This window comes from Entelurus aequoreus, linkage group LG10, assembly GCF_033978785.1.
Source record: "Entelurus aequoreus isolate RoL-2023_Sb linkage group LG10, RoL_Eaeq_v1.1, whole genome shotgun sequence".
In the NCBI taxonomy this organism is placed as follows: Eukaryota; Metazoa; Chordata; class Actinopteri; order Syngnathiformes; family Syngnathidae; genus Entelurus; species Entelurus aequoreus.
The window spans coordinates 56900804-56927032 of NC_084740.1; the positions used below are offsets into that span (position 1 = coordinate 56900804).

General features: G+C 39.3%; 1 protein-coding gene across 2 annotated transcripts in view; it reads left to right on the top strand.

The window, feature by feature from the left end:
• Window positions 1-26229, top strand: part of parvb (parvin, beta) — a 32132-nt gene that overhangs the window by 1981 nt on the left and 3922 nt on the right. The window contains exons 1-12 of one of the 2 annotated variants that reach the window (XM_062061272.1): window positions 8507-8707; window positions 9612-9701; window positions 12503-12573; window positions 12641-12743; window positions 15272-15412; window positions 18787-18902; window positions 18980-19038; window positions 19104-19123; window positions 22329-22390; window positions 22475-22543; window positions 23935-24036; window positions 24152-24224. In XM_062061272.1, the coding sequence (XP_061917256.1) occupies window positions 8668-8707; window positions 9612-9701; window positions 12503-12573; window positions 12641-12743; window positions 15272-15412; window positions 18787-18902; window positions 18980-19038; window positions 19104-19123; window positions 22329-22390; window positions 22475-22543; window positions 23935-24036; window positions 24152-24224 (946 nt within the window). In that variant the 5' untranslated portion in view covers window positions 8507-8667. Of the gene's footprint in view, window positions 1-8506; window positions 8708-9611; window positions 9702-12502; window positions 12574-12640; window positions 12744-15271; window positions 15413-18786; window positions 18903-18979; window positions 19039-19103; window positions 19124-22328; window positions 22391-22474; window positions 22544-23934; window positions 24037-24151; window positions 24225-26229 lie in introns of those variants that run through there. The other variant, XM_062061271.1, reaches the window with a different exon arrangement.

The window sequence follows — 26229 nt, forward strand, 5'->3', positions numbered from 1 at the left end:
TATTATGTACTACTTCAATAGTAGTGAACAATACTATACTATCATATATACTATATTATTATGTACTACTTCAATACTAGTGTACTATACTATACTATCATATATACTATATTATTATGTACTACTTTAATACTAGTGTACTATACTATACTATCATATATACTATATTATTATGTACTACTTATTACTAGTGTACTATACTACACGATCATATATACTATATTATTATGTACTACTTTAATACTAGTGTACAATACTATACTATCATATATACTATATTATTATGTACTACTTTAATAGTAGTGTACTATACTACACTATCATATATACTATATTATTATGTACTACTTTAATAGTAGTGTACTATACTATACTATCATATATACTATATTATTATGTACTACTTTAATAGTAGTGTACTATACTATACTATCATATATACTATATTATTATGTACTACTTTAATACTAGTGTACTATACTATCATATATACTATATTATTATGTACTACTTTAATACTAGTGTACTATACTATTATATATATTATATTATTATGTACTAGTTTAATACTAGTGTACTATACTATACTATACTATCATATATACTCTATCACCAAGTACCAGCTTAGGAAACACTTGGCTCTCCAAGTACCACCATAATGTCCAACATTACAACACAGTAGCAAAGAAGGCCTAAGTATTCATTAAAAACATGGCAGAGGTTTTATTTAACAAGTATATTTAAGATCTTTGGTCATTGTAACATTACACACAGTTTGAACAGTAACACTGTGTTTGAATATAGGAAAATAGAACACTCTTTGGCGTACCACTGAATGGAGCCCGTGTGCTACTTGTGTATAGAGAGACTATGGCCACCTCAGTAGCAAACATGGCGCCCTGTAGTCACGTGAGGGGCTTTTGACCAATCAGAGTGAGTATGGCCATCTGATCCACTAAATGATTGGTCAAAAGCCCCTCACGTGACTACAGGGCGCCATGTTTGCTACTGAGGTGGCCATAGTCTCTCTATACACAGCTTTTACGAGTGCTACACCTACCATAGTTTGACAACCACAGCTACATACTGTACAGTGTACAACATCTATCCATCCATTTGCTATTGTTTGTCCCTTTCGGCGTCATGGGGGGTGCTGGAGCCTATCTCAGCTGCATTTGGGCGGAAGGCGGCGTACACCCTGGACAAGTCACCACCTCATCACAGGGCCATTAGGGCGTGCTAAATGTATTGTAGGATTATATAATGATACACTGCAATACCATAATGTCAGTGTTTCTTTACCACAAGCTTTTCCACCGTCTGTGGCAGTGATGACAATATCTAAACAAACAAGAAGTCTGGACCTAAAGTCATAGAGAAGTTTCTAAAGCGCAAAAAATATGACTAAAGTGGTGAAGCTGTGCAACACCTAAACATTTGAAATGTGCAGTGTACGATCTGTGACGTAAACACGCTGTGCCACACCTAAACATTTGAAATGTGCAGTGTACGATCTGTGACGTAAACACGCTGTGCCACACCTAAACATTTGAAATGTGCTGTGTACGATCTGTGACGTAAACACGCTGTGCCACACCTAAACATTTGAAATGTGCAGTGTACGATCTGTGACGTAAACACGCTGTGCAACACCTAAACATTTGAAATGTGCAGTGTACGATCTGTGACGTAAACACGCTGTGCAACACCTAAACATTTGAAATGTGCAGTGTACGATCTGTGACGTAAACACGCTGTGCAACACCTAAACATTTGAAATGTGCAGTGTACGATCTGTGACGTAAACACGCTGTGCCACACCTAAACATTTGAAATGTGCAGTGTACGATCTGTGACGTAAACACGCTGTGCAACACCTAAACATTTGAAATGTGCAGTGTACGATCTGTGACGTAAACACGCTGTGCAACACCTAAACAGTCCGTGCCAAACGTGAGCTTTGACTACTAAACGAGGCAAAATGCTGTAAAAAATTAATAAAAAAAACTTAAGGACGCCTCGAGGCAGCAAAAGTTCCTTGAATATATTTTGTAATGGAATGACGAGTTACTCCAGGAATGGTTTTAGCTGGAGTGTGAATCTGTGTCACACAATTGTACAGTATACACAATTGTAGTATTTGCATATATATAGTGTACTATCATGTATACAGCAAAAGCTTCCAATACAATATATTGTACAATATTAATAGGAAGTAGCCTGCTGCTGGTGTGGTTTGACATTGGGTGTGGTGACTTGCTTCTGGAGAGGAAACACCCTGAAAAGATGAGTTGCATTAGGAGATATTGCATAACTTTATTCTGAAATAGCTCATATGGTTATGTTGTTCTTTCGGCCTCTACTTCAAGTTGTGTGCAGGAACACAGATAGTAGTCTCTGTCACACTTCAGATGGTTGGAGATGCAAATACGTGACAGGAAGTGTGTTTATCTCTGAATGAGATGCTTCACTAGCAATAGTCCTCTTAAAAGGCTCACATCTTAGCAGACAGTGCACGACTTCAGCTTACACTACTTCTACATATCCACTACATACTGTATGCTGCATGCTGCGAGTAGTAAGTAGTATTTTCATCTTGCTATTCTTTATATATCGCTGCATGCCATGTTGTTTTGACTACGTTACCCACAATGCTGCTTGTGCTCTATGGAGGGTGTCTTTGCTGCGTTGTATTCTCCAATTATTCTTTGGGAGAGAACTGCATTCCTCAGTTAATATAGACCCAGGAGACCACCTCCTCAGTTAATATAGACCCAGGAGACCACCTCCTCAGTTAATATGGACCCAGGAGACCACCTCCTCAGTTAATATAGACCCAGGAGACCACCTCCTCAGTTAATATAGACCCAGGAGACCACCTCCTCAGTTAATATAGACCCAGGAGACCACCTCCTCAGTTAATATAGACCCAGGAGACCACCTCCTCAGTTAATATAGACCCAGGAGACCACCTCCTCGGTTAATATAGACCCAGGAGACCACCTCCTCAGTTAATATAGACCTAGGAGACCATCTCCTCAGTTAATATAGACTCAGGAGACCACCTCTTCAGTTAATATAGACCCAGGAGACCACCTCCTCAGTTAATATAGACCCAGGAGACCACCTCCTCAGTTAATATAGACCCAGGAGACCACCTCCTCAGTTAATATAGACCCAGGAGACCACCTCCTCAGTTAATATAGACCCAGGAGACCACCTCCTCAGTTAATATAGACCCAGGAGACCACCTCCTCAGTTAATATAGACCCAGGAGACCACCTCCTCAGTTAATATGGACCCAGGAGACCACCTCCTCAGTTAATATAGACCCAGGAGACCACCTCCTCAGTTAATATAGACCCAGGAGACCACCTCCTCAGTTAATATAGACCCAGGAGACCACCTCCTCAGTTAATATGGACCCAGGAGACCACCTCCTCGGTTAATATAGACCCAGGAGACCACCTCCTCAGTTAATATAGACCCAGGAGACCACCTCCTCAGTTAATATAGACCCAGGAGACCACCTCCTCAGTTATTATAGACCCAGGAGACCACCTCCTCAGTTAATATAGACTCAGGAGACCACCTCCTCAGTTAATATAGACCCAGGAGACCACCTCCTCAGTTAATATGGACCCAGGAGACCACCTCCTCAGTTAATATAGACCCAGGAGACCACCTCCTCAGTTAATATAGACCCAGGAGACCACCTCCTCAGTTAATATAGACCCAGGAGACCACCTCCTCAGTTAATATAGACCCAGGAGACCACCTCCTCAGTTATTATAGACACCTCCTGCCCTGCCCTCCTTGTCTCTGCCCGTGCTGCTGTAAATAACCAGGCTATATTTAAGTCTCCTCCATGTACTGCAGCCATATTTATACCTCATCCCAAGACTGGAATCTAGTGGTGCAGGGGCCTCACTTTAGTAGCGCTACATTATTGTACTTGTATGTACTGGTATTATTGTACTTGTATGTACTGGTATTATTGTACTTGTATTATTGTACTTGTATGTACTGGTATTATTGTACTTGTATGTACTGGTATTATTGTACTTGTATTATTGTGCTTGTATGTACTGGTATTATTGTACTTGTATGTACTGGTATTATTGTGCTTGTATGTACTGGTATTATTGTACTTGTATGTACTTGTATTATTGTGCTTGTATTATTGTACTTGTATGTAGTGGTAATACCACTACATACAAGTGCAATAATACCAGTACATACAAGCACAATAATACAAGTACAATAATACAAGTACAACAATACAAGTACAATAATACCAGTACATACAAGTACAATAATACCGTATTATTGTACTTGTATGTACTGGTATTATTGTACTTGTATGTATTGGTATTATTGTACTTGTATGTACTGGTATTATTGCACTTGTATGCCTCTGAATAGTAAAGTGTAGAAAGTCACAAGAAATAGTAGTAATGCAGAATAGGCTTCACTTCAGTTCATGTACTACATCAGTCCCATTTCTTCAATAGTTGGCACTAGATAAGCCTCCTCCGACAACCAATGGAAACACTTTCATTTGATTGTGTTCCTTTTTGGAAAAGTGGGACTACCACACTTGGATGATGCGATTGGAAAGCAGATCTCTGGTGTGCGTCAGGGGAAGAGCCTTCATGTTGCTCATGCACCAGTCTCAAGAAGAGCCTTCATGTCGCTCATGCACCAGTCTCAAGGCCAGTCAATATCAACTATAGTATTCAACAAAACATAGTAATGAAGAGTGTTTATTTGCTTCACAAGATCAGAACATTTGGAAGTGCATAGTCCAAAACAATAGCAACACAGTCCACAACAATAGCAACACAGTCCACAACAATAGCAACATAGTCCACAACAATAGCAACACAGTCCACAACAATAGCAACATAGTCCACAACAATAGCAACATAGTCCACAACAATAGCAACATAGTCCACAACAATAGCAACATAGTCCACAACAATAGCAACATCTTTTCCTTCACATTTAAAACTTCATCCATTAATCCACAAGCATTTTCAATCAACTCCCAAACATTCAAACCTTTTGTTTACATGATTTAGTACAAAAATTCCTTTAAAAAAATCTATTTCGCCGGTCGTTTTTAGCTTCCGACATGGCTATGCCCCGATACATTCTTGGTAGTAGCGTCATGTTGGTAGCACAATTCAAGATCATTTCTTGATGATGTCTGCTATTCCATATTTGTGGTAGTAGCGTCATGTTGGTAGCGCAATCCAAGATCATTTCTTCATGCTGTCTGCTATTCAACATTCTTGATAGTAGCGTCATGTTGGTAGCACAATCCAAGATCATTTCTTCATGCTGTCTGCTATTCAATATTCTTGGTAGTAGTGTCATGTTAGTAGCACAATCCAAGATCATTTCTTGATGATGTCTGCTATTCAACATTCTTGGTAGTAGCGTCATGTTGGTAGCACAATCCAAGATCATTTCTTCATGCTGTCTGCTATTCAATATTCTTGGTAGTAGTATCATGTTGGTAGCACAATCCAAGATAATTTCTTCATGCTGTCTGCTATTCAATATTCTTGGTAGTAGTGTCATGTTGGTAGCACAATCCAAGATCATTTCTTGATGATATCTGCTATTCAACATTCTTGGTAGTAGCGTCATGTTGGTAGCACAATCCAAGATCATTTCTTGATGATGTCTGCTATTCCATATTTGTGGTAGTAGCGTCATGTTGGTAGCACAATCCAAGATCATTTCTTCATGCTGTCTGCTATTCAACATTCTTGGTAGTAGCGTCATGTTGGTAGCACAATCCAGGATCATTTCTTCATGCTGTCTGCTATTCAATATTCTTGGTAGTAGTGTCATGTTAGTAGCACAATCCAAGATAATTTCTTGATGATGTCTGCTATTCAACATTCTTGGTAGTAGCGTCATGTTGGTAGCACAATCCAAGATCATTTCTTCATGCTGTCTGCTATTCAATATTCTTGGTAGTAGTATCATGTTGGTAGCACAATCCAAGATAATTTCTTCATGCTGTCTGCTATTCAATATTCTTGGTAGTAGTGTCATGTTGGTAGCACAATCCGAGATCATTTCTTCATGCTGTCTGCTATTCAATATTCTTGGTAGTAGCGTCATGTTGGTAGCACAATCCAAAGTCATTTCTTCATGCTGTCTGCTATTCAATATTCGTGGTAGTAGCGTCATGTTGGTAGCACAATCCAAGATAATTTCTTCATGCTGTCTGCTATTCAACATTTGTGGTAGTAGCGTCATGTTGGTAGCGCAATCCAAGATAATTTCTTGATGCTGTCTGCTATTCAACATTTGTGGTAGTAGCGTCATGTTGGTAGCACAATCCAAGATAATTTCTTCATGCTGTCTGCTATTCAATATTCTTGGTAGTAGTGTCATGTTGGTAGCACAGTCCAAGATCATTTCTTGATGCTGTCTGCTATTCAATATTTGTGGTAGTAGCGTCATGTTGGTAGCACAATCCAAAGTCATTTCTTGATGCTGTCTGCTATTCAATATTCGTGGTAGTAGCGTCATGTTGGTAGCACAATCCAAGATCATTTCTTCATGCTGTCTGCTATTCAACATCAGCAAAGACCTAATATTTGTAATGTGTGCCAATATTACAGCAGACATCACTTCAAACAAAGTGTAAGGATGTGTGACGTCATAGCTCAACCGGAAAAGGAATGTATTTAACCACAGTAAAAGGAAACAGCGCCCCCAGTGTACAGGAGGCACATGACCAACATTAGACACACTTGGACTTCACACGTCTGTGGAAATAGAAAAAAAACAAAGTATTTGAGAAATCCGACTACTTTAGTGCATGGAAAGGTACTGACTGCCACTATGGTGATCTCCTCTAAGTGAAATACTCTACATTTTAGAGTATTTCACTTAGAGGAGATCACCATAGTGGCATTCACTACCTTTTGGAGTCTAAAAGGTAGTGACTGCCACTGTGGTGATCTCCTCTAAGTGAAATAGAATAGAATAGAAAGTACTTTATTGATCCCTGGGGGAAATTCAGCACCACAGTTCGCTCACAATAGACAATAATAATAATAAATAATATGTAATATATTAATAATATAAATATATTCTACATTGAAGTGCAGTCAAGGAACATATGCATGATAGAGTCTGATGGCTGTCGGTATGAAGGACCTCCTGTGTGGTTTCGTGTTGCATTTTGGGAGTCTGAGCCTTCCACTGAAATACACTCTAAAAGCAAAGCGGTGTGGGCTAAGGTGTGTATGTTCATTAGGGGCGGTACAGCTCGGTTGGTAGAGTGGCCGTGCCAGCAACTTGAGGGTTCCAGGTTCGATTCCCGCTTCCGCCATCATGCCCACCTGCTCCCAGTGCCACCCACACTGCTTTAAATGGAACTTAGATATTGTGTAAAAGCGCTTTGAGTCACTAGAGAAAAGCGTTATATAAATATAATTCACTTCAGTTACGTTTCAGCAACATGCAAACAAAACTTATTGGCAATATTTGTTTTCAGTTTGAGTTTATTTTGAAACTATGCAGCAGGCCAATTAAAAATACAATATTTCGCAACATTACTTTAACACTTGTTTGTGCAAATAATTGTTCTTGTATATTTTCTTTTTAATTTTATTTTTTATTGATTGATTTAAACATATTAATATTCAAATATGTATTGTTTTTATTTGGTTAAAGATTTAAAAAAATGATCCAAATGTATTTAAAAAATATATATATATTTCATTCAGCTGAATTTGATGGATCCTTTTGGGCGTTTTGCCTACATTTCTGTCTTTGCATTTTATTTCATTATAATTTATGCCTTGTAGTTTATATTGATTGGCTGCAGGAATCCCAAAGTCCCACTGCCTTATAATTAAGGCGTTGGCTCCTATTTTTGACTTGAAATAACCAAATTTGGTCCTTACGCTGTAAAGCGTTTCTACCGCAGTGGAAATCTGACGTGGAGCAAGAACTATAAAAAAATATATTAAAAAAATCTGTTTCTGGCTTTGCATTGGATTACATTAGTGTAATTGTGTTAGCAGTAATCCAGTCAGTGCTTGATTGATTGTCTGCTTGCACTGCACACATCTGACTGCTTTCATTTAGAAAGTCTGCTGTCTTCTTGCAAAAATAATGAAAGAAATTCAGGCTCTTATGTGACAAATGTGCACAAAAATAAGCGTGTTGTTGTGTTTAACTGGTATAGGTCAGTGCAGTCTGGCCACTGGGCTTCTAGGTCCAATGTGGCGTCACATGCAAATATTCCCTGCAGTAACTGGAGGTGGGAGGACAGAAATAAGCACGCACTTATTGACACACACACCGACCATACAGTCCTGCTCATCCCAACACGCACTTATTGACACACACACCGACCATACAGTCCTGCTCATCCCGACACACACTTATTGACACACACACCGACCATACAGTCCTGCTCATCCAGACACACACTTATTGACACACACACACACCGACCATACAGTCCTGCTCATCCAGACACACACTTATTGACACACACACACACCGACCATACAGTCCTGCTCATCCCGACACACACTTATTGACACACACACACACACTGACCATAGAGTGCACGTGTTTGCTGGCCATCATCATCATCTTCCATCGGGACTTTGTAGCGGCGACATGGCCGGGCTGCTTTGTGGAACCAAGAGAAAGAAAGCAGGTAGTTGGATTGGATGTTTATTTGTTTTGCATGATGATAAGCAGGAAAGTGTAATGCAGCTTTTCTACTTATTTATCTGCACAATCTCAGCTGCTTTACTTGCCACAGAAGCTGGGCGTAATGGTCCAGGAGGGAGGAAGTGCAGCCATTAGGATGAAATACAGCAATGCTGCTTTGTAATTACTTTGCCAAATGTTGATCCATGAGGAGATTCCTGGCTAAAGTGGAGAATGAGATAGGAAATGTGCAGAAGACGCCTTCCGCTTAAGCACATGTGGCTTTGAAGTTGTAATTGTGTGTTGGGTTTGTCAATGTATTGTTGCTTCATTTCAATGCATAAAGCTCATTTGTGTGTCAGTCGTGCCTCACAGGAACAGTCGGGCTAGAAATAGAGCATGGAAATGTAGAACCATTAAAAGGGGAAAAAGCTTCTTGTCAGACGTGGATATAGAATTGTTTTTATTCAATATTACACTTATATCAATTAAAAAAAACCCAACATATTTGGACTTCGGGCGATATCTTTGAAGTTTTAGATGGCCAAACAGGAAATGGGAAGAGATAAAGCTGGTGATGAGCCATGGAAAAAAAGGGAGGAAGTTTGCCCAGCAACAGTTCCCCAAATCGTGAGAAAAAGACTGCTTCTTGTTTCACAGTTTTACTTTGTGTTACTCTTTCAAAAGACATGTTGTAATACAACTTCATTAACCTGTAGTGAAATGAGGATGCAAATATTTTATTAATAAATTTTTTTCCTAATTAAATTCAAGTGAGAAGATATATAACAACTGGGATTGTTTTGATATGCAAAAACTGGCTGAATCACTATTTTGACGATTGAAAGAGGAAATAACCCAAGTTTTTGTTGAAAGTGTGCACTGACTTGTGTTTGTTGTGTTCCTAGTGAGTGATCTCCAACAGGAAGGCAAGAATGCCATCAACGCTCCCATGCTTCCGTCTGGGACTGACATCCATCCTGAGGACACCCTGCTGGGTACCAACACACACATCAACACATCTTCACACACATCAACACATCTTCACACACATCAACACATCTTCACACACATCAACACATCTTCACACACAAATCTGTGCAGTCTTCCAAAATCATTTTTGACAGGTCAACAAAAAGAGATGCGTAGTATTTTTTGCAAGCCGAGTCGTTTCCAGCTTTGAAATGAGTTGAGAGACAAGACTCTTAAAGGCCTACTGAAATGATTTTTTTTTATTTAAACGGGGATAGCAGATCCATTCTATGTGTCATACTTGATCATTTCGCGATATTGCCATATTTTTGCTGAAAGGATTTAGTAGAGAACATCGACGATAAAGTTCGCAACTTTTGGTCGCTGATAAAAAAAAAGCCTTGCCTGTACCGGAAGTAGCGTGACGTCACAGGTTGAAAGGCTTCTCACAATTCCCCGTTGTTTACAATGGAGCGAGAGAGATTCGGACTGAGAAAACGACGATTACCCCATTAATTTGAGCCAGGATGAAAGATTCGTGGATGAGGAAAGTGAGAGTGAAGGACTAGAGTGCAGTGCAGGACGTATCTTTTTTCGCTCTGACCGTAACTTAGGTACAAGCTGGCTCATTGGATTCCACACTCTCTCCTTTTTCTATTGTGGATCACGGATTTGTATTTTAAACCACCTGGGATACTATATCCTCTTGAAAATGAGAGTCGAGAACGCGAAATGGACATTCACAGTGACTTTTATCTCCACGACAATACATCGGTGACGCTTTTTAGCTACTGAGCTAACGTGATAGCATCGGGCTCAAATGCAGATAGAAACAAAAGAAATAAACCCCTGACTGGAAGGATAGACAGAAGATCAACAATACTATTAAACCGTGGACATGTAAATACACGGTTAATGCTTTCCAGCTTGGCGAAGCTTAAAAATGCTGTTGCTAACGACACCATTGAAGCTAACTTAGCTACGGCGCTAACATAATAGCATCGGTCTCAAATGCAGATAGAAACAAAATACATAAACCCCTGACTGGAAGGATAGACAGAAAATCAACAATACTATTAAACCATGAACATGTAAATACACGGTTAATGCTTTCCAGCTTGGCGAAGCTTAAAAATGCTGTTGCTAACGACGCCATTGAAGCTAACTTAGCAACGGGACCTCACAGAGCTATGATAAAAACATTAGCGCTCCACCTACGCCAGCCAGACCTCATCTGCTCATCAACACCCGTGCTCACCTGCGTTCCAGCGATCGACGGAAGGACGAAGGACTTCACCCGATCATCGATGCGGTCGGTGGCTAGCACCGGCTAGCGCGTCTGCTATCCGAGTCAAAGTCTTCCTGGTTGTGTTGCTGTAGTCTGCCGCTAATACACTGATCCCACCTACAACTTTCTTCTTTGCAGTCTTCATTGTTCATTAAAAAAATTGCAAAAGATTCACCAACACAGATGTCCAGAATACTGTGGAATTATGAGATGAAAACAGAGCTATTTTGTATTGGATTCAATGGTAGACCAATACTTCCGTTTCACTGGTTACGTCACGCGCATACGTCATCATCCAAAGACGTTTTCAACCGGAAGTTTAACGGGAAATTTAAAATGTCACTTTATAAGTTAACCCGGCCGTATTGGCATGTGTTGCAATGTTAAGATTTCATCATTGATATATAAACTATCAGACTGCGTGGTCGCTAGTAGTGGCTTTCAGTAGGCCTTTAAGCACTGAATATGTGTTTGTTTTTAATAGTGGCAATAACAACTACAGTGGGTAACTTCAGCAAGATAATAGTGGCAATAACAACTACAGTGGCTAACTTCAGCAAGATAATAGTGGCAATAACAACTACAGTGGCTAACTTCAGCAAGATAATAGTGGCAATAACAACTACAGTGTCTAACTTCAGCAAGATAATAGTGGCAATAACAACTACAGTGGCTAACTTCAGCAAGATAATAGTGGCAATAACAACTACAGTGTCTAACTTCAGCAAGATAATAGTGGCAATAACAACTACAGTGGCTAACTTCAGCAAGATAATAGTGGCAATAACAACTACAGTGTCTAACTTCAGCAAGATAATAGTGGCAATAACAACTACAGTGGCTAACTTCAGCAAGATAATAGTGGCAATAACAACTACAGTGGCTAACTTCAGCAAGATAATAGTGGCAATAACAACTACAGTGGCTAACTTCAGCAAGGTGAAACTATTTTTAGTTGTATCTGGAGATCAGAAAAAAAAGACGTTGCGTTGCCGGGAATCGAACCCGGGTCGACTGCCTTTTTGAGTTACTTCCTCCTTAGAAGCAGGTGACAGTTGTAAAAAGACTGGTTCATTTACAACTTGTCAAATCTCAGTACATATAAAACCATTTCTCAACTTTGATAATAATGTGTGGTGCATGAGAAAGCGGCAAGAAGCACATTCACACTGGGGTATCACAGCTTAGTAGCTTTGAATACTGCCTTTTATCTCTTTTTTTCGCACTCTGCTAAAATGTGACTTATTTAGTATTTGGAAGTTTCTTAATGGCAGACTAGTTCTATTGCAGGAACATTTTGTTCTGAGCGTATTTGTTGTTGCCCTTAGCTTCTCAAAGCTACGGAGCTTGATTTAGGTGCAGGCCAGCTCAGCAAGGATTAAGTGCTGCTGATTTATGAGGAGATGGAGGAGCAGGAAATGAAAAAGAGCAACCATTCGTTTTTCTTTCCTGCCTTCAATTGCTCCTGACATTTTTATGTCTGCTAGAAGAGACAAACAAGACTTGAACGTCACTAACTGAACCCCTGGTCTTCACCAGAGGAGAACGCAGAGAGGATCATGCTGGACCCCACGTCACGGGACAACCCCAAATTTAAAGATCTACTCAAGGTTTACTCAAACATTGTTGTGTTTAGTGTTTGGAGCAATAAATGTCATGTTGAGTCAACGTGTGCAGGTTCTCATCGACTGGATCAACAGTGAACTGGAGGAGGACAGGATCATCGTCAAAGACCTGGAGGAGGATTGCTATGATGGACAAGTGCTGCAGAAGTTATTTGGTGAGGAACATCACTAAAGTGCTGTTATTTGGTGAGGAGCATCACTAAAGTGCTGTTATTTGGTGAGGAACATCACTAAAGTGCTGTTATTTGGTGAGGAGCATCACTAAAGTGCTGTTATTTGGTGAGGAACATCACTAAAGTGCTGTTATTTGGTGAGGAGCATCACTAAAGTGCTGTTATTTGGTGAGGAGCATCATTAAAGTGCTGCAGAAGTTATTTGGTGAGGAGCATCACTAAAGTGCTGCAGAAGTTTTTTGGTGAGGAGCATCACTAAAGTGCTGTTATTTGGTGAGGAGCATCACTAAAGTGCTGCAGAAGTTTTTTGGTGAGGAGCATCACTAAAGTGCTGTTATTTGGTGAGGAGCATCACTAAAGTGCTGTTATTTGGTGAGGAGCATCACTAAAGTGCTGTTATTTGGTGAGGAGCATCACTAAAGTGCTGCAGAAGTTATTTGGTGAGGAGCATCACTAAAGTGCTGCAGAAGTTTTTTGGTGAGGAGCATCACTAAAGTGCTGTTATTTGGTGAGGAGCATCACTAAAGTGCTGCAGAAGTTATTTGGTGAGGAACATCACTAAAGTGCTGTTATTTGGTGAGGAACATCACTAAAGTGCTGCAGAAGTTATTTGGTGAGGAACATCACTAAAGTGCTGCAGAAGTTATTTGGTGAGGAGCATCACTAAAGTGCTGCAGAAGTTATTTGGTGAGGAGCATCACTAAAGTGCTGTTATTTGGTGAGGAGCATCACTAAAGTGCTGTTATTTGGTGAGGAACATCACTAAAGTGCTGTTATTTGGTGAGGAACATCACTAAAGTGCTGTTATTTGGTGAGGAGCATCACTAAAGTGCTGTTATTTGGTGAGGAACATCACTAAAGTGCTGTTATTTGGTGAGGAGCATCACTAAAGTGCTGTTATTTGGTGAGGAGCATCATTAAAGTGCTGCAGAAGTTATTTGGTGAGGAGCATCACTAAAGTGCTGCAGAAGTTTTTTGGTGAGGAGCCTCACTAAAGTGCTGTTATTTGGTGAGGAGCATCACTAAAGTGCTGCAGAAGTTTTTTGGTGAGGAGCATCACTAAAGTGCTGTTATTTGGTGAGGAGCATCACTAAAGTGCTGTTATTTGGTGAGGAGCATCACTAAAGTGCTGTTATTTGGTGAGGAGCATCACTAAAGTGCTGCAGAAGTTATTTGGTGAGGAGCATCACTAAAGTGCTGCAGAAGTTTTTTGGTGAGGAGCATCACTAAAGTGCTGTTATTTGGTGAGGAGCATCACTAAAGTGCTGCAGAAGTTATTTGGTGAGGAACATCACTAAAGTGCTGTTATTTGGTGAGGAGCATCACTAAAGTGCTGCAGAAGTTATTTGGTGAGGAACATCACTAAAGTGCTGCAGAAGTTATTTGGTGAGGAGCATCACTAAAGTGCTGTTATTTGGTGAGGAACATCACTAAAGTGCTGCAGAAGTTATTTGGTGAGGAACATCACTAAAGTGCTGCAGAAGTTATTTGGTGAGGAGCATCACTAAAGTGCTGTTATTTGGTGAGGAACATCACTAAAGTGCTGTTATTTGGTGAGGAACATCACTAAAGTGCTGTTATTTGGTGAGGAGCATCACTAAAGTGCTGTTATTTGGTGAGGAACATCACTAAAGTGCTGCAGAAGTTATTTGGTGAGGAACATCACTAAAGTGCTGCAGAAGTTATTTGGTGAGGAGCATCACTAAAGTGCTGTTATTTGGTGAGGAACATCACTAAAGTGCTGTTATTTGGTGAGGAACATCACTAAAGTGCTGTTATTTGGTGAGGAGCATCACTAAAGTGCTGTTATTTGGTGAGGAACATCACTAAAGTGCTGCAATCTAATGTTTGTCACTCCTACTTATCTACTGCAAACATTGCCCCAATTAGGCTTTTAGCAACATTGATTCCTAAATGAATGACACAGTTAGGATGCCTGATGGTATACATAGGGGTTGTCTCCAGCCATGCAGCTCATGTCTGTAGATTGTGTAAGTGTACCTAATCTTGAGGTCAGTCTTGATTTAAACTCCTTTCATTTACTTTGTTAATGGCTAGATTCTTTTTCAAACAATATTTTGAACATTATTTTTACTGTCTAGTTGTTTATGTAGCTAGATTTTTTTCTTACTATGGTCTCATTCTTTAATTATTTGATTTTCCTTTATCTCCAGTCGTTAGTTTGTCCTTTAATTGTCACACTTGTTTGCATTGCTGTAAAATAAAACCACAATTAGATCAACATAAAGCCATTTAAAACAGATCAATATCATCTGTATTCATTAATTTAATGTGCATTTATGAAATTGCACACCTATTTAAATAATGGATTATTATTATTACAAATTAATTCAATATGAATTATTATGTATTAATATTATTGGCAATTATATATTATTGGTCATTTATGATTTAGAATGTTTTTGTATTAGTTGTAATATTTGAACAGTATTTCTATGTATTTAATGTAATATTTCAAATATTAAATTGCAACTTTCTGTTGTTGACAGAGAAGTTGTCAGGCAAAAAGCTGAACGTGGCCGAGGTGACTCAGTCTGAGATCGGCCAGAAGCAGAAGCTCCAGACGGTTCTGGAGGCGGTCAACCTGCTCCTGAGACCCCACGGCTGGTCTGTGGAGTGGAGCGTGGACTGTGAGTGTCGTTACCTATTATTATTATTATTATCATTATTATTATTATTACTATTATTATTACTATTATTGTGGTTGTGGAGTGTCTGCCCATAGAAACAACTATGGAGTGGAGTGTTGACTGTGAGAGTCGTTACCTATTATTATTATTATTAATATTATTACTATTATTGTTGTTGTGGAGTGTAGGAACAACTATGGAGTGGAGTGTTGACTGTGAGAGTCGTTACCTATTATTATTATTATTACTATTATTATTATGATTATTGTTGTTGTGGAGTGTAGGAACAACTATGAAGTGGAACGTTGACTGAGAGTGGTTTGCCACAACTAACTTCACCTTTATTGTGGAATGTCTGCCCACTTGTTCCAGGATCAAAGCGTGGCCAGAAACTGCAGTCAAACAAAATAAAATAGTAAACATCCACTTGGTCGCCAAGTGACACATGCTCAATAATATTGGGACACTGCTGAAGTCATACTTTTTTCAAGGGGAGTCTGACTTTTTTTTTTTTTTAACTCAAAGTGCCACCACTTCAGTATCATGTGTGCTTATAAAAGTGTTCTGAGCTCCATGTCAACAAAGGTCTTGAAGAATATTCACAAGCTTAGGGCACAATCTATTTAGATCCAATACAAAATGTGTCATTTATGATGAACAAATACAGTATTCATTAGGACCTGAACTTAGGAGCTTAATTGGTTCTTTACTCACTACTATTGAAATCAATTGAATTGGTGCTGGGGCCCCATAATAGCAACATTTTAACATGTAACATGCCTTTTAAAAAGAAAAACTAACTTTCAGATAAGAAATATTGTATAAAAAGAATTTAATATCATTTACTAGAGTAGTTTTTTGAAGTATTGTAATATTCATGTACAGCATTCACCTTGGAGAGCAGACTTCTATGGTATCTCCTTCCAGCTGCTTCTCCGTCATGAGCTTTTCCATACTTTCATAGATAAATGTCCACTGATATTACTTCAACATTCTTGGCTGTCCATCCCAAGCTATAATAATGCTAGCAAGTAAGACCAGATGATGGCCGTCTAATGACAGGATGCTTCTAACTACATGTTTGCTTGCAACTTAAGGCATAGCAATTATTTCATTTGTTTATTTTCCGTTATTTAACCCAGTAAAAACTCATTAAAATTCAAATGTCTTTTGCAATCGTTACCTGGCCAAGAGGGCAGTGAAAACAGCTTTTATAAATACATAGAACAACAACAAAAAAACAGCAGCAGTACAAATGACTTACAACATAAACATAAAATATGTAATCAGTCAAAAATATAAAATGTTTCTATAAAAACAAGTACAGTGTCCAATTGAATCAGCTTCTCCATCCTTTAAAATAGACTGAAACTGAAAGTGATGAGTTCAGGTTGCCTCAGATCCTTTTGTCATTCATTCATTTTTTTTTACCGAGACTTGTGTTGGCTCTAGGAACTAACACGCCTAGGATGTCCTGGGACCTAAAACTGTAGCGACTGGACTCTCTACGCATGAAAGAACATAAATAAGGAGAAACCAAACCAGGAAGGGGTTTATACATTAAAAACATCCATCTGACAAAGATGGACAGTTTGTTGTTGCATACAGAGTGCAATGGTGGACAAAGTTGCCATAACAACTAATACAAGGTGATACAGGTGCATACGGAGTGCAATGGTGGACAAGGTTGCCATAACAACTAATACAAGGTGATACAGGTGCATACAGAGTGCAATGGTGGATAAGGTTGCCATAACAACTAATACAAGGTGATACAGGTGCATACGGAGTGCAATGGTGGACAAGGTTGCCATAACAACTAATACAAGGTGATACAGGTGCATATGGAGTGCAATGGTGGACAAGGTTGCCATAACAACTAATACAAGGTGATATAGGTGCAGTGATAAACTGTATCCAGTTTTTGTCAAATATGCATTCATAAAAGGCAAGTCTCAATAATCTAGCAAAGACATGAAAGTGGTGAGAATCAATTGTTTCCTAACTTGTAGGGAAAAACAAGGCTTGTTTCTAAAGAAAAAAAAACTATTGAATTTGAAGCTTTGCCACAGGTTTGATTTAAAAGACACGTTCTCATCAATAAAAAGCCCAAGTACTTACTCTGTATGTTGGGACCATTTCCAGCATTCCACCATTAGAAAATCACATCACCTTAGATGTCTCTTCATTTAGCAGCAGTCTCAGCTCAGTCAGCTGGGACTGAACAACATCAAAAGCATTTAGCAGCAGTCTCAGCTCAGTCAGCTGGGACTGAACAACATCAAAAGCATTTAGCAGCAGTCTCAGCTCAGTCAGCTGGGACTGAACAACATCAAAAGCATTTAGCAGCAGTCTCAGCTCAGTCAGCCGGGACTGAACAACATCAAAAGCATCTAGCAGCAGTCTCAGCTCAGTCAGCTGGGACTGAACAACATCAAAAGCATTTAGCAGCAGTCTCAGTTCAGTCAGCCGGGACTGAACAACATCTAAAGCATTTAGCAGCAGTCTCAGCTCAGTCAGCCGGGACTGAACAACATCAAAAGCATTTAGCACCAGTCTCAGCTCAGTCAGCCGGGACTGAACAACATCAAAAGCATTTAGCAGCAGTCTCAGCTCAGTCAGCCGGGACTGAACAACATCAAAAGCATTTAGCAGCAGTCTCAGCTCAGTCAGCCGGGACTGAACAACATCAAAAGCATTTAGCAGCAGTCTCAGCTCATTCAGCTGGGACTGAACAACATCAAAAGCAGACTGCAGGAACTCAAAGGGAACACAGCATCTGACTCATTGTCACAGAGATGAATTACATAGATAGAAAACAGCAATGGACCTAATATGGAACCCTGAGGTACACCCTTTGATACAGGGAGGAAAGACGAGGAGGACCCAGTAAACTGGATCTATTGTGTTCTATTGGGCAGGTCATTAGAAGACCACTTGGCAGCATGCTAAGATATGCCAATCCTGTGCAGTTTGTCTGCCAAAATTATGTGGTCCACTGTATCAAATGCTTTTGACAGGTCCATAAATCGAGCTACACAATGTGTTTTAGACTCCATATTGTCATTCACAACTTTGAAAAACACTCTTAAGTTGAGGTTCCACTGTTTAAAAACAAATAATGGCAATAAAAACCAAATTGGGTAACTTCAGCAAGGTGAAACTATTACTTTAGGTGTATCTCAAGATAAGAAAATAAACATGCGCTGGCTGGGAATCAAACCCAGGTCAACTGCTTGTAAGACAGCTATGCTCACCACTACACCACCGTTTCACATGTGCAGATGTCACCCATCTGTCTGGGATTACCACTGAGTCGTTCCTTCTGGTTTACAAGCACAAATCCAAAGTGTGGATTGTATTTGTGTTTGCAGCCATCCACTCCAAGAACCTGGTGGCCATCGTCTACCTGCTGGTGGCTCTGGCCATGCACTTCCAGGCCGCCATCAGGCTGCCCGAGCACGTCTCCGTCAAGGTGGTGGTGGTCAAGGTGAGCTTGTACAGGTGAGCTGGCAAACACAAACACAATCATCAAGGTCTGCTTCTCTTCTTCATGCTGCTGAGAAGAAGCGTGAGGGCGTCCTGCAGAGCGCTCTGGTCCACAAGGAAGTGACCAGCACCACCGAGTGAGAACCGCCTTCCTTTCTCATCTTGCTCAGTCCTGCCTTCTCATTTCTGCTTCCTTTCTCAGGATGATGATGGGGAGGTTTGGTGAGTACTTTTCTTCCTCAGGGACCCCAATATATGTCACAAGTCTGGACCTCAGGGACCCCAATATATGTCACAACTCTGGACCTCAGGGACCCCAATATATGTCACAAGTCTGGACCTTAGGGACTCCAATATATGTCACAAGTCTGGACCTCAGGGACCCCAATATATGTCACAAGTCTGGACCTCAGGGACCCCAATATATGTCACAAGTCAGAAAAAGACAGATAGGAGGGATGATTGTGATTCTTATTTCCAACCATTTTTTAATGCATTTAAAAAAAATAAAAAATCGATTTAGAAAAAAAAAAAAAAAACATTTGTTGGAAAAGTATTGATTTTGAATCAGGAATTGGTTTGAATCGAGAACAGGTTCTGAATCAAATCGTGTTATGCCCAAAGATTCAGTCAGATAGTAGACACACGCAAACCAGCCAAGGTGGTGCTGGGCAACTCCTACCTGAGCTTTTCTTCCTGTCACTCACCTTTCTTATATATATATATATATATATATATATATATATATATATATATATATATATATATATATATATATATATATATATATCGCTCGGCTCCTCTTATATATATATATATATATATATATATATATATATATATATATATATATATATATATATATATATATATATATATATATATATATATATATATATATATATATATATATATATATATATATATATATATATATATATATATATATATATATATATATCGCTCGGCTCCTCTTTTCCCCGCCCGCAAGGAGGGCTAGCCAATGGCAGTAGCTGAAAGCAGAGAGTAGCAGGCAGAAGCAGCATGCAACATGCAGCATGCAGCATGCAGCATGCAACACACACCCTATGTACAAACACACACACATTGAAAGTCAACCACTTGGTGCATTTGCAAACATGTAAAATGATGCAAACTATAACCTGCTAGCCAAGAATGTACAACAATTCTTCTCAACAAAATCAGACAAAAATAATATTAGAGGAAAATGTAATTTCAAACATTTGTACAACACTTCAAACCTTTAGTATATCAGTATGTGGAATTAAATGATGGAATGGATGAAGTAAAGAAAGCAGTAATATGATTCACTTTAAGAGACTGTTCAAACTACAAGTGTTCACTATGTACACACAACAACAATTATGATCAACATCTTCAACACTTTTTTTTTTTGAGATAAAGATTATTTATGTATTTAATATTTGTTTACTTACTATGGTGTATTATTTATGTGTTCACTGTTCTGTTACAGAGAACAAGGAAATAGGATATAATTGCTATGGTATGAAAAGGGGTAGGATTAAATCAACTCAGCTTCTTCCTACTCCTTTTCAGACGTGCTGTAATGAAACAAGTGTAAATATGTGATGACATTGTATCGTATGCGTGTTGGAAATAAACTGACACTGAACTGAACTTTGCAACAACAATAGTAATAAGAACTAGGGATGATGTTCGATAAGAAATTATGGAGTTCGAGTCTATTATCGAATCCTCTTATCGAACCGATTCCTTATCGATTCTCTTATCGAGTCCAGATAGGTTGTTGTATATGGAAAAAAACACACAATATTTGGTTTAACAAAAGCTCACTTTTATTATATAAGAAAACAATTTAATCTAAAAAATAAATAAATATTGACTGTTGCCCCCCTAAAAAAATAAAATAAATAAATATTGACTGTTGTTGCCCAAAGTATATTAAGTGGGATTTTTCAGAAAAACAAATATATAAGGTAACACAAAAACAACCTGTCTCTGTGATCACTATAGGTGTATAAATAATACTAGTGTTAAATAAAATCAGTCCCTTGGGCACAAAACTGGAAATAATACAGCTCTCCAAAAAGTGCAATTCTGCTGCTATTTGACATAACTGTTTGTTATGATGCTTTGACATTTTTGCACTTTATTTCTTTATTGAAAGAAAATTCTATGAAGAGAAAAGTTGTTTGCAAATGTGGTTACAATGCTAAAAAATGAAAAGTTAAAGCTAAAAAAAGAAATACACTTTATTGAGTTAACATTATTTCTTTATAGGGGGAAAGATTTTTATGAGCTAGGGAATATAACAACTACACTACCCATCATGCAACGGGAGTGACGAGCATGCGCGGTAGCCCCGAAAAGTGTTGTTGCATGTCGTCACCCGTGAAAGTAAACGTCAAGAACTCAGCCAACACGCCTCGTCTGCATTATTTATAATTAGACAGACAACACATATACAGTGTGATTTTGTTTTGTTTACAAGGAAAGAAAAACAAAAGTTGAAAAAGGGAGATCATGTCATATATGTATGTGCTGCGGTTGCTATAAGAACGTTGCGACAGCTGCCGTAAAGGAGGTGCGTTGCTATGTTTCCGGTTGGTCGTAAAAGTGTTCGCCATGTGTTTGTAGTCTGCTCAAATCTCCCAGTAAAGTTATTCATTGGATTATACCTTTTGTTTTGAGCTTTATTACACCTTGGAGCACTTTTTCCCGTCCATTGTTTTCCTGCTTTCGCTATCTGCGCCTAATGACTGAGCTACATGACTGATTTCTTGTGATGTCACACGGAGCATTTCTGGTCGGGACGGGATTCGTTCCGAGGGGTTCGAATATAGAACCAACTCGTTTTCTTTACTATAGTGGTCTCGATAACGGGTACCGGTTTTTAAAAAGGGATTCGAGTCCGAGGACTCTGTTCTTTTCTTATCGAACAACCGGGAAAACCGGTTTCGAGTATCATCCCTATACAGTACTATAAAAGAAGGTGTCTATTATCGTTACTAGTCGTGTGAATCTTACAATGACTCACCATTCAATTCCATTCCGATTCTTGGGGTGACCAGCTTGATTCAACCTGATATATATTATTTGGTGTATACGTTACTGATATATATTATTTGGTGTATACGTTACTGATATATATTATTTGGTGTATACGTTACAATGCAACCTTTTAGAAACAGCTTGCAGGCTATAAAAACGAAAAAATACATAAATAGGTGCGGAGATAGCTTCAAAAAAACATATTTTTCTAAATCGATTCTTGAAAACTTGTAATAGATGAGAGTTGCGATTGGGCTGTGAATCCATTTGACCTCCTTACTACTTGTAGTCCCAAACTACTCCAGTAAAAGTACCTAGGTGAGTTGAAATGTATTATCTCTAAAGATGAATCAACTTTCTCTTCTTCCACCAGAAAGAGATGCTTTCGACACGCTGCTGGATCACGCGCCTGACAAGCTCAATGTGGTGAAAACGGTCAGAAGCATCATCATCATTATCATCATCGTTGTCATCATCAGTGGAAACGTACTTTCATTTTTGTCATTCTTGCCTGTTTAGTCCCTCATCACCTTTGTCAACAAGCACCTGAACAAGTTGAACCTGGAGGTGACTGAGCTGGAATCTCAGGTATTCGTCTCCACAGACCTGGATTTGATTGTGATTAGTTGTATGTACAGTACATCTCCTACTGTATAGACGTACAGTACATCTCCTACTGTATAGACCAGGGGTCGGCAACCCGCGGCTCCGGAGCCGCATGCGGCTCTTTGACCACTCTGATGCGGCTCAGCTGCATGCTTAACGACCCCCCGATTTTCCCAGGAGACTTGTGGATCTCAGTGCCTCTCTTAGAAAACTCCAAGGGCAATTATAATCCTATTTTCACTCTAATTACTAAATTAAGGGCGTGCCCTCAATGCACTGCAGTAATTGTCCTCTATAGCATTTACAAACAGCGTGCCAGCCCGGCCACATGTTGTATTTAGCTTTTACTTGCACACGTAGGAGACAGCAAAGCATACTTACTCATCAGCCACACAGCTTACACTGACGGTAGCCGTATAAAACAACTTTAACACTGTTACGTTACAAATATGCGCCACACTGTGAACCCACACAAAAAAGAATGAAAAACACATTTCTGGAGAACATCCGCACCGTAACACAACATAAACACAACACAACCAATACCCAGAATCCCATGCAGCCCTAACTCTTCCGGTCTAGATTATACACCCCCGCTACCACCAAACCCCCCCACACATCAACCCTCCCCCCCTCCGTGCGTCGGTTGAGCGGAAGAGTTAGGGCTGCATGGGATTCTGGGTATTTGTTGTGTTGTGTTTATGTTGTGTTACAGTGCAGATGTTCTCCAGAAATGTGTTTGTCATTCTTTTTTGGTGTGGGTTCAAAGTGTGGCGCATATTTGTAACGTAACAGTGTTAAAGTTGTTTTTGTACGGCTACCGTCAGTGTAAGCTGTGTGGCTGCTGAACTAGTACGCCTTGCTGTCACTTACGTGAGCAAGCTGAAGCTGTATTCTACATGTGGTCGAGGAGGTACACTGTTTGGGCAGACTGTAGAGGGCGCCAAAAGCAGTGCCATCACGCCCTGATATTCGGGAGTCTCCCGGAAATAATGAGGGGGTTGGCAAGTATGACGCTATCAAGCGCCATTCATTCAAAACTCGTGGGCCGCACTAACATCAAATTTCCATATTAAGGTGCGTGCCGGTGCGTGTGTCTGAGACCCCTGGTTAACATAGCACAAGGCAATTTAAGCTTTGTATGCGGTGTTTTTAATTTTAAATTTAATTTTTTTTTTTGTGGCTCCCATTATTTTCTTTAATTTGTGAAACTTGCCAAAATGGCTCTTTGAGTGGTAAAGGTTGTCGACCCCTGGTATAGACGTACAGTACATCTCCTGCTGTATAAACATACAGTAGTAGATGTACTGTATAAACATACAGTACATCTACTATATAGACGTACAGTACATCTCTTGGTGTATCGCATTCAGTTTGCAGACGGAGTTTACCTCATCTTGTTGATGGGGCTGCTGGAGGACTACTTTGTGCCTCTCTACAACTTCTTCCTCACCCCAGAAAGCTTCGACCAGAAGGTATGAGGTTTGACGTCCACAGGTGACTTACCGTACAAGTTGTTATTTGTACTGTCTACAGGTGACTTACCGTACAAGGTGTTATTTGTACTGTCTGCTTCTTGTCCCGACTCAGGTGCACAATGTGGCGTTTGCTTTTGAGTTGATGCAGGACGGCGGGCTGAAAAAACCCAAAGCCAGACCAGAAGGTAAATTGTCACCAATAACAATAAAGTATTACTATTGATATTATCATAAAATAGTCCAAAATATTTGTTGGTGTTCTATTCCCCTATTCCCCATATGCGGTCCTCTCCAAGGTTTCTCATAGTCATTCACATTGACGTCCCACTGGGGTGAGTTTTCCTTGCCCGTATGTGGGCTCTGTACCGAGGATGTCGTTCCTGCTTGTACAGCCCTTTGAGACACTTGTGATTTAGGGCTATATAAATAAACATTGATTGATTGATTGATATTCTACCTTGATATAGTGTTGTAGTGTCAAGAAATGTCCACTAGATGGCAATGTTGTGTTAGGTTGACATGAGCCTGTAGTGTGCATCCATAAATATACATGAACCGACGTCATATTGTGAATGTAATAATGTCATAGTGACTGATCACCCACTTAAGTATAAACATACATAAATATACATGAACGTCATATTGTGAATGTAACAATGTCATAGTGACTGATCACCCACTTAAGTATAAACATACATAAATATACATGAACTGACGTCATATTGTGAATGTAATCAAGTCATAGTGACTGATCACCCACTTAAGGTTTAATCAACATTTCATGCCATCCAGGTCATTTTAGTGTCTGCATGCAATGGCAAAGATGAAACGATGCGTTTGTTTTATTAAGTTAACATCAGCGTCGTCATACTGTGATCCACTCAGGTCACTTTGAGATTGAAATAATCATGAAAAACACAATTCATCACATTTCATTCTCATTATACCTCTGTGGAAATGTTGTGCAGTAAACTATTGTCTAACCTTGGATATCCCATAGGAATGCTACTCAACAAAACTATTTATCTCCCAATGAGCAGCAAGACCTAGTTCTGCAGAAAGAAATTACAATATGCAAATAAGCTGTATGATAATTATCAGTGCTTTCTTATTTTGACCCATTTGGAGCTGTGTGTATCAACACGATCCATGGCGGACAGACAATACGCTTTATTTACATGCTTTATTTATGTATTATTGTCTCCTAATTTGATATAAAAATGATTCATTTTAAATGGCATATGTTCAATGTATTGTGTTTTTATGTGGCAATTTTCAAAAGTTGTAGATCAACTCATGGATCAGTGGTTCATTTCAAAGGGTGAGTGCGGCAATTTGAGAAAATATAGAAAATAATTGTTGAAACAATAATATATCTATAATTTTATTTCATTAATTGTGTTTGCATTTATTCTTCTTATATTTCTCCAGTTAATTAATTTTACTTTCCTCAATTTAATATTGATCATATTGATGCATACAAATATTTGTTGTTATTTCCTGTGCTTTTAATTATTGTTATTCTAAATCAATTAATTTTGTTCACACACACATTTTATTTTTTAATATTCCTTTTACTATTTAGTAAATGTAATTAATTGTAAATATTCTTATCATTTTCTCATACTATATTATTATGTATTATATATTTATATTTTTAATGTTAATTAATGTGTGCATTATTTCTTCATTTTAATGATGAATTGGTATAATGCAAATATATTTATTAAATAATACAAATCTGTAAGTCAGCAGGTTCCTGTCAAACAGGAACATCCATCCATCCATCATTCTTCTTCCGCTTATCCGAGGTGGGGTCGTGGGGGCAGCAGCCTAAGCAGAGAAGCCCAGACTTCTCTCTCCCTAGCCACTTGGTCCAGCTCCTCCCGGGGGATCCCGAGGCGTTCCCAGGCCAGCCGGGAAACATAGTCTTCCCAACGTGTCCTGGGTCTTCCCCGTGGCCTCCTGCCGGTCGGACGTGCCCTAAACACCTCCCTAGGGAGGCGTTCGGGTGGCATCCTGACCAGATGCCCGAACCACCTCATCTGGCTCTTCTCCATGTGGAGGAGCAGCGGCTTTACTTTGAGCTCCTCCCGGATGACAGAGCTTCTCACCCTATCTCTAAGGGAGTAAACTCATTTGGGTCACTTGTACCCGTGATCTTGTCCTTTCGGTCATAACCCAAAGCTC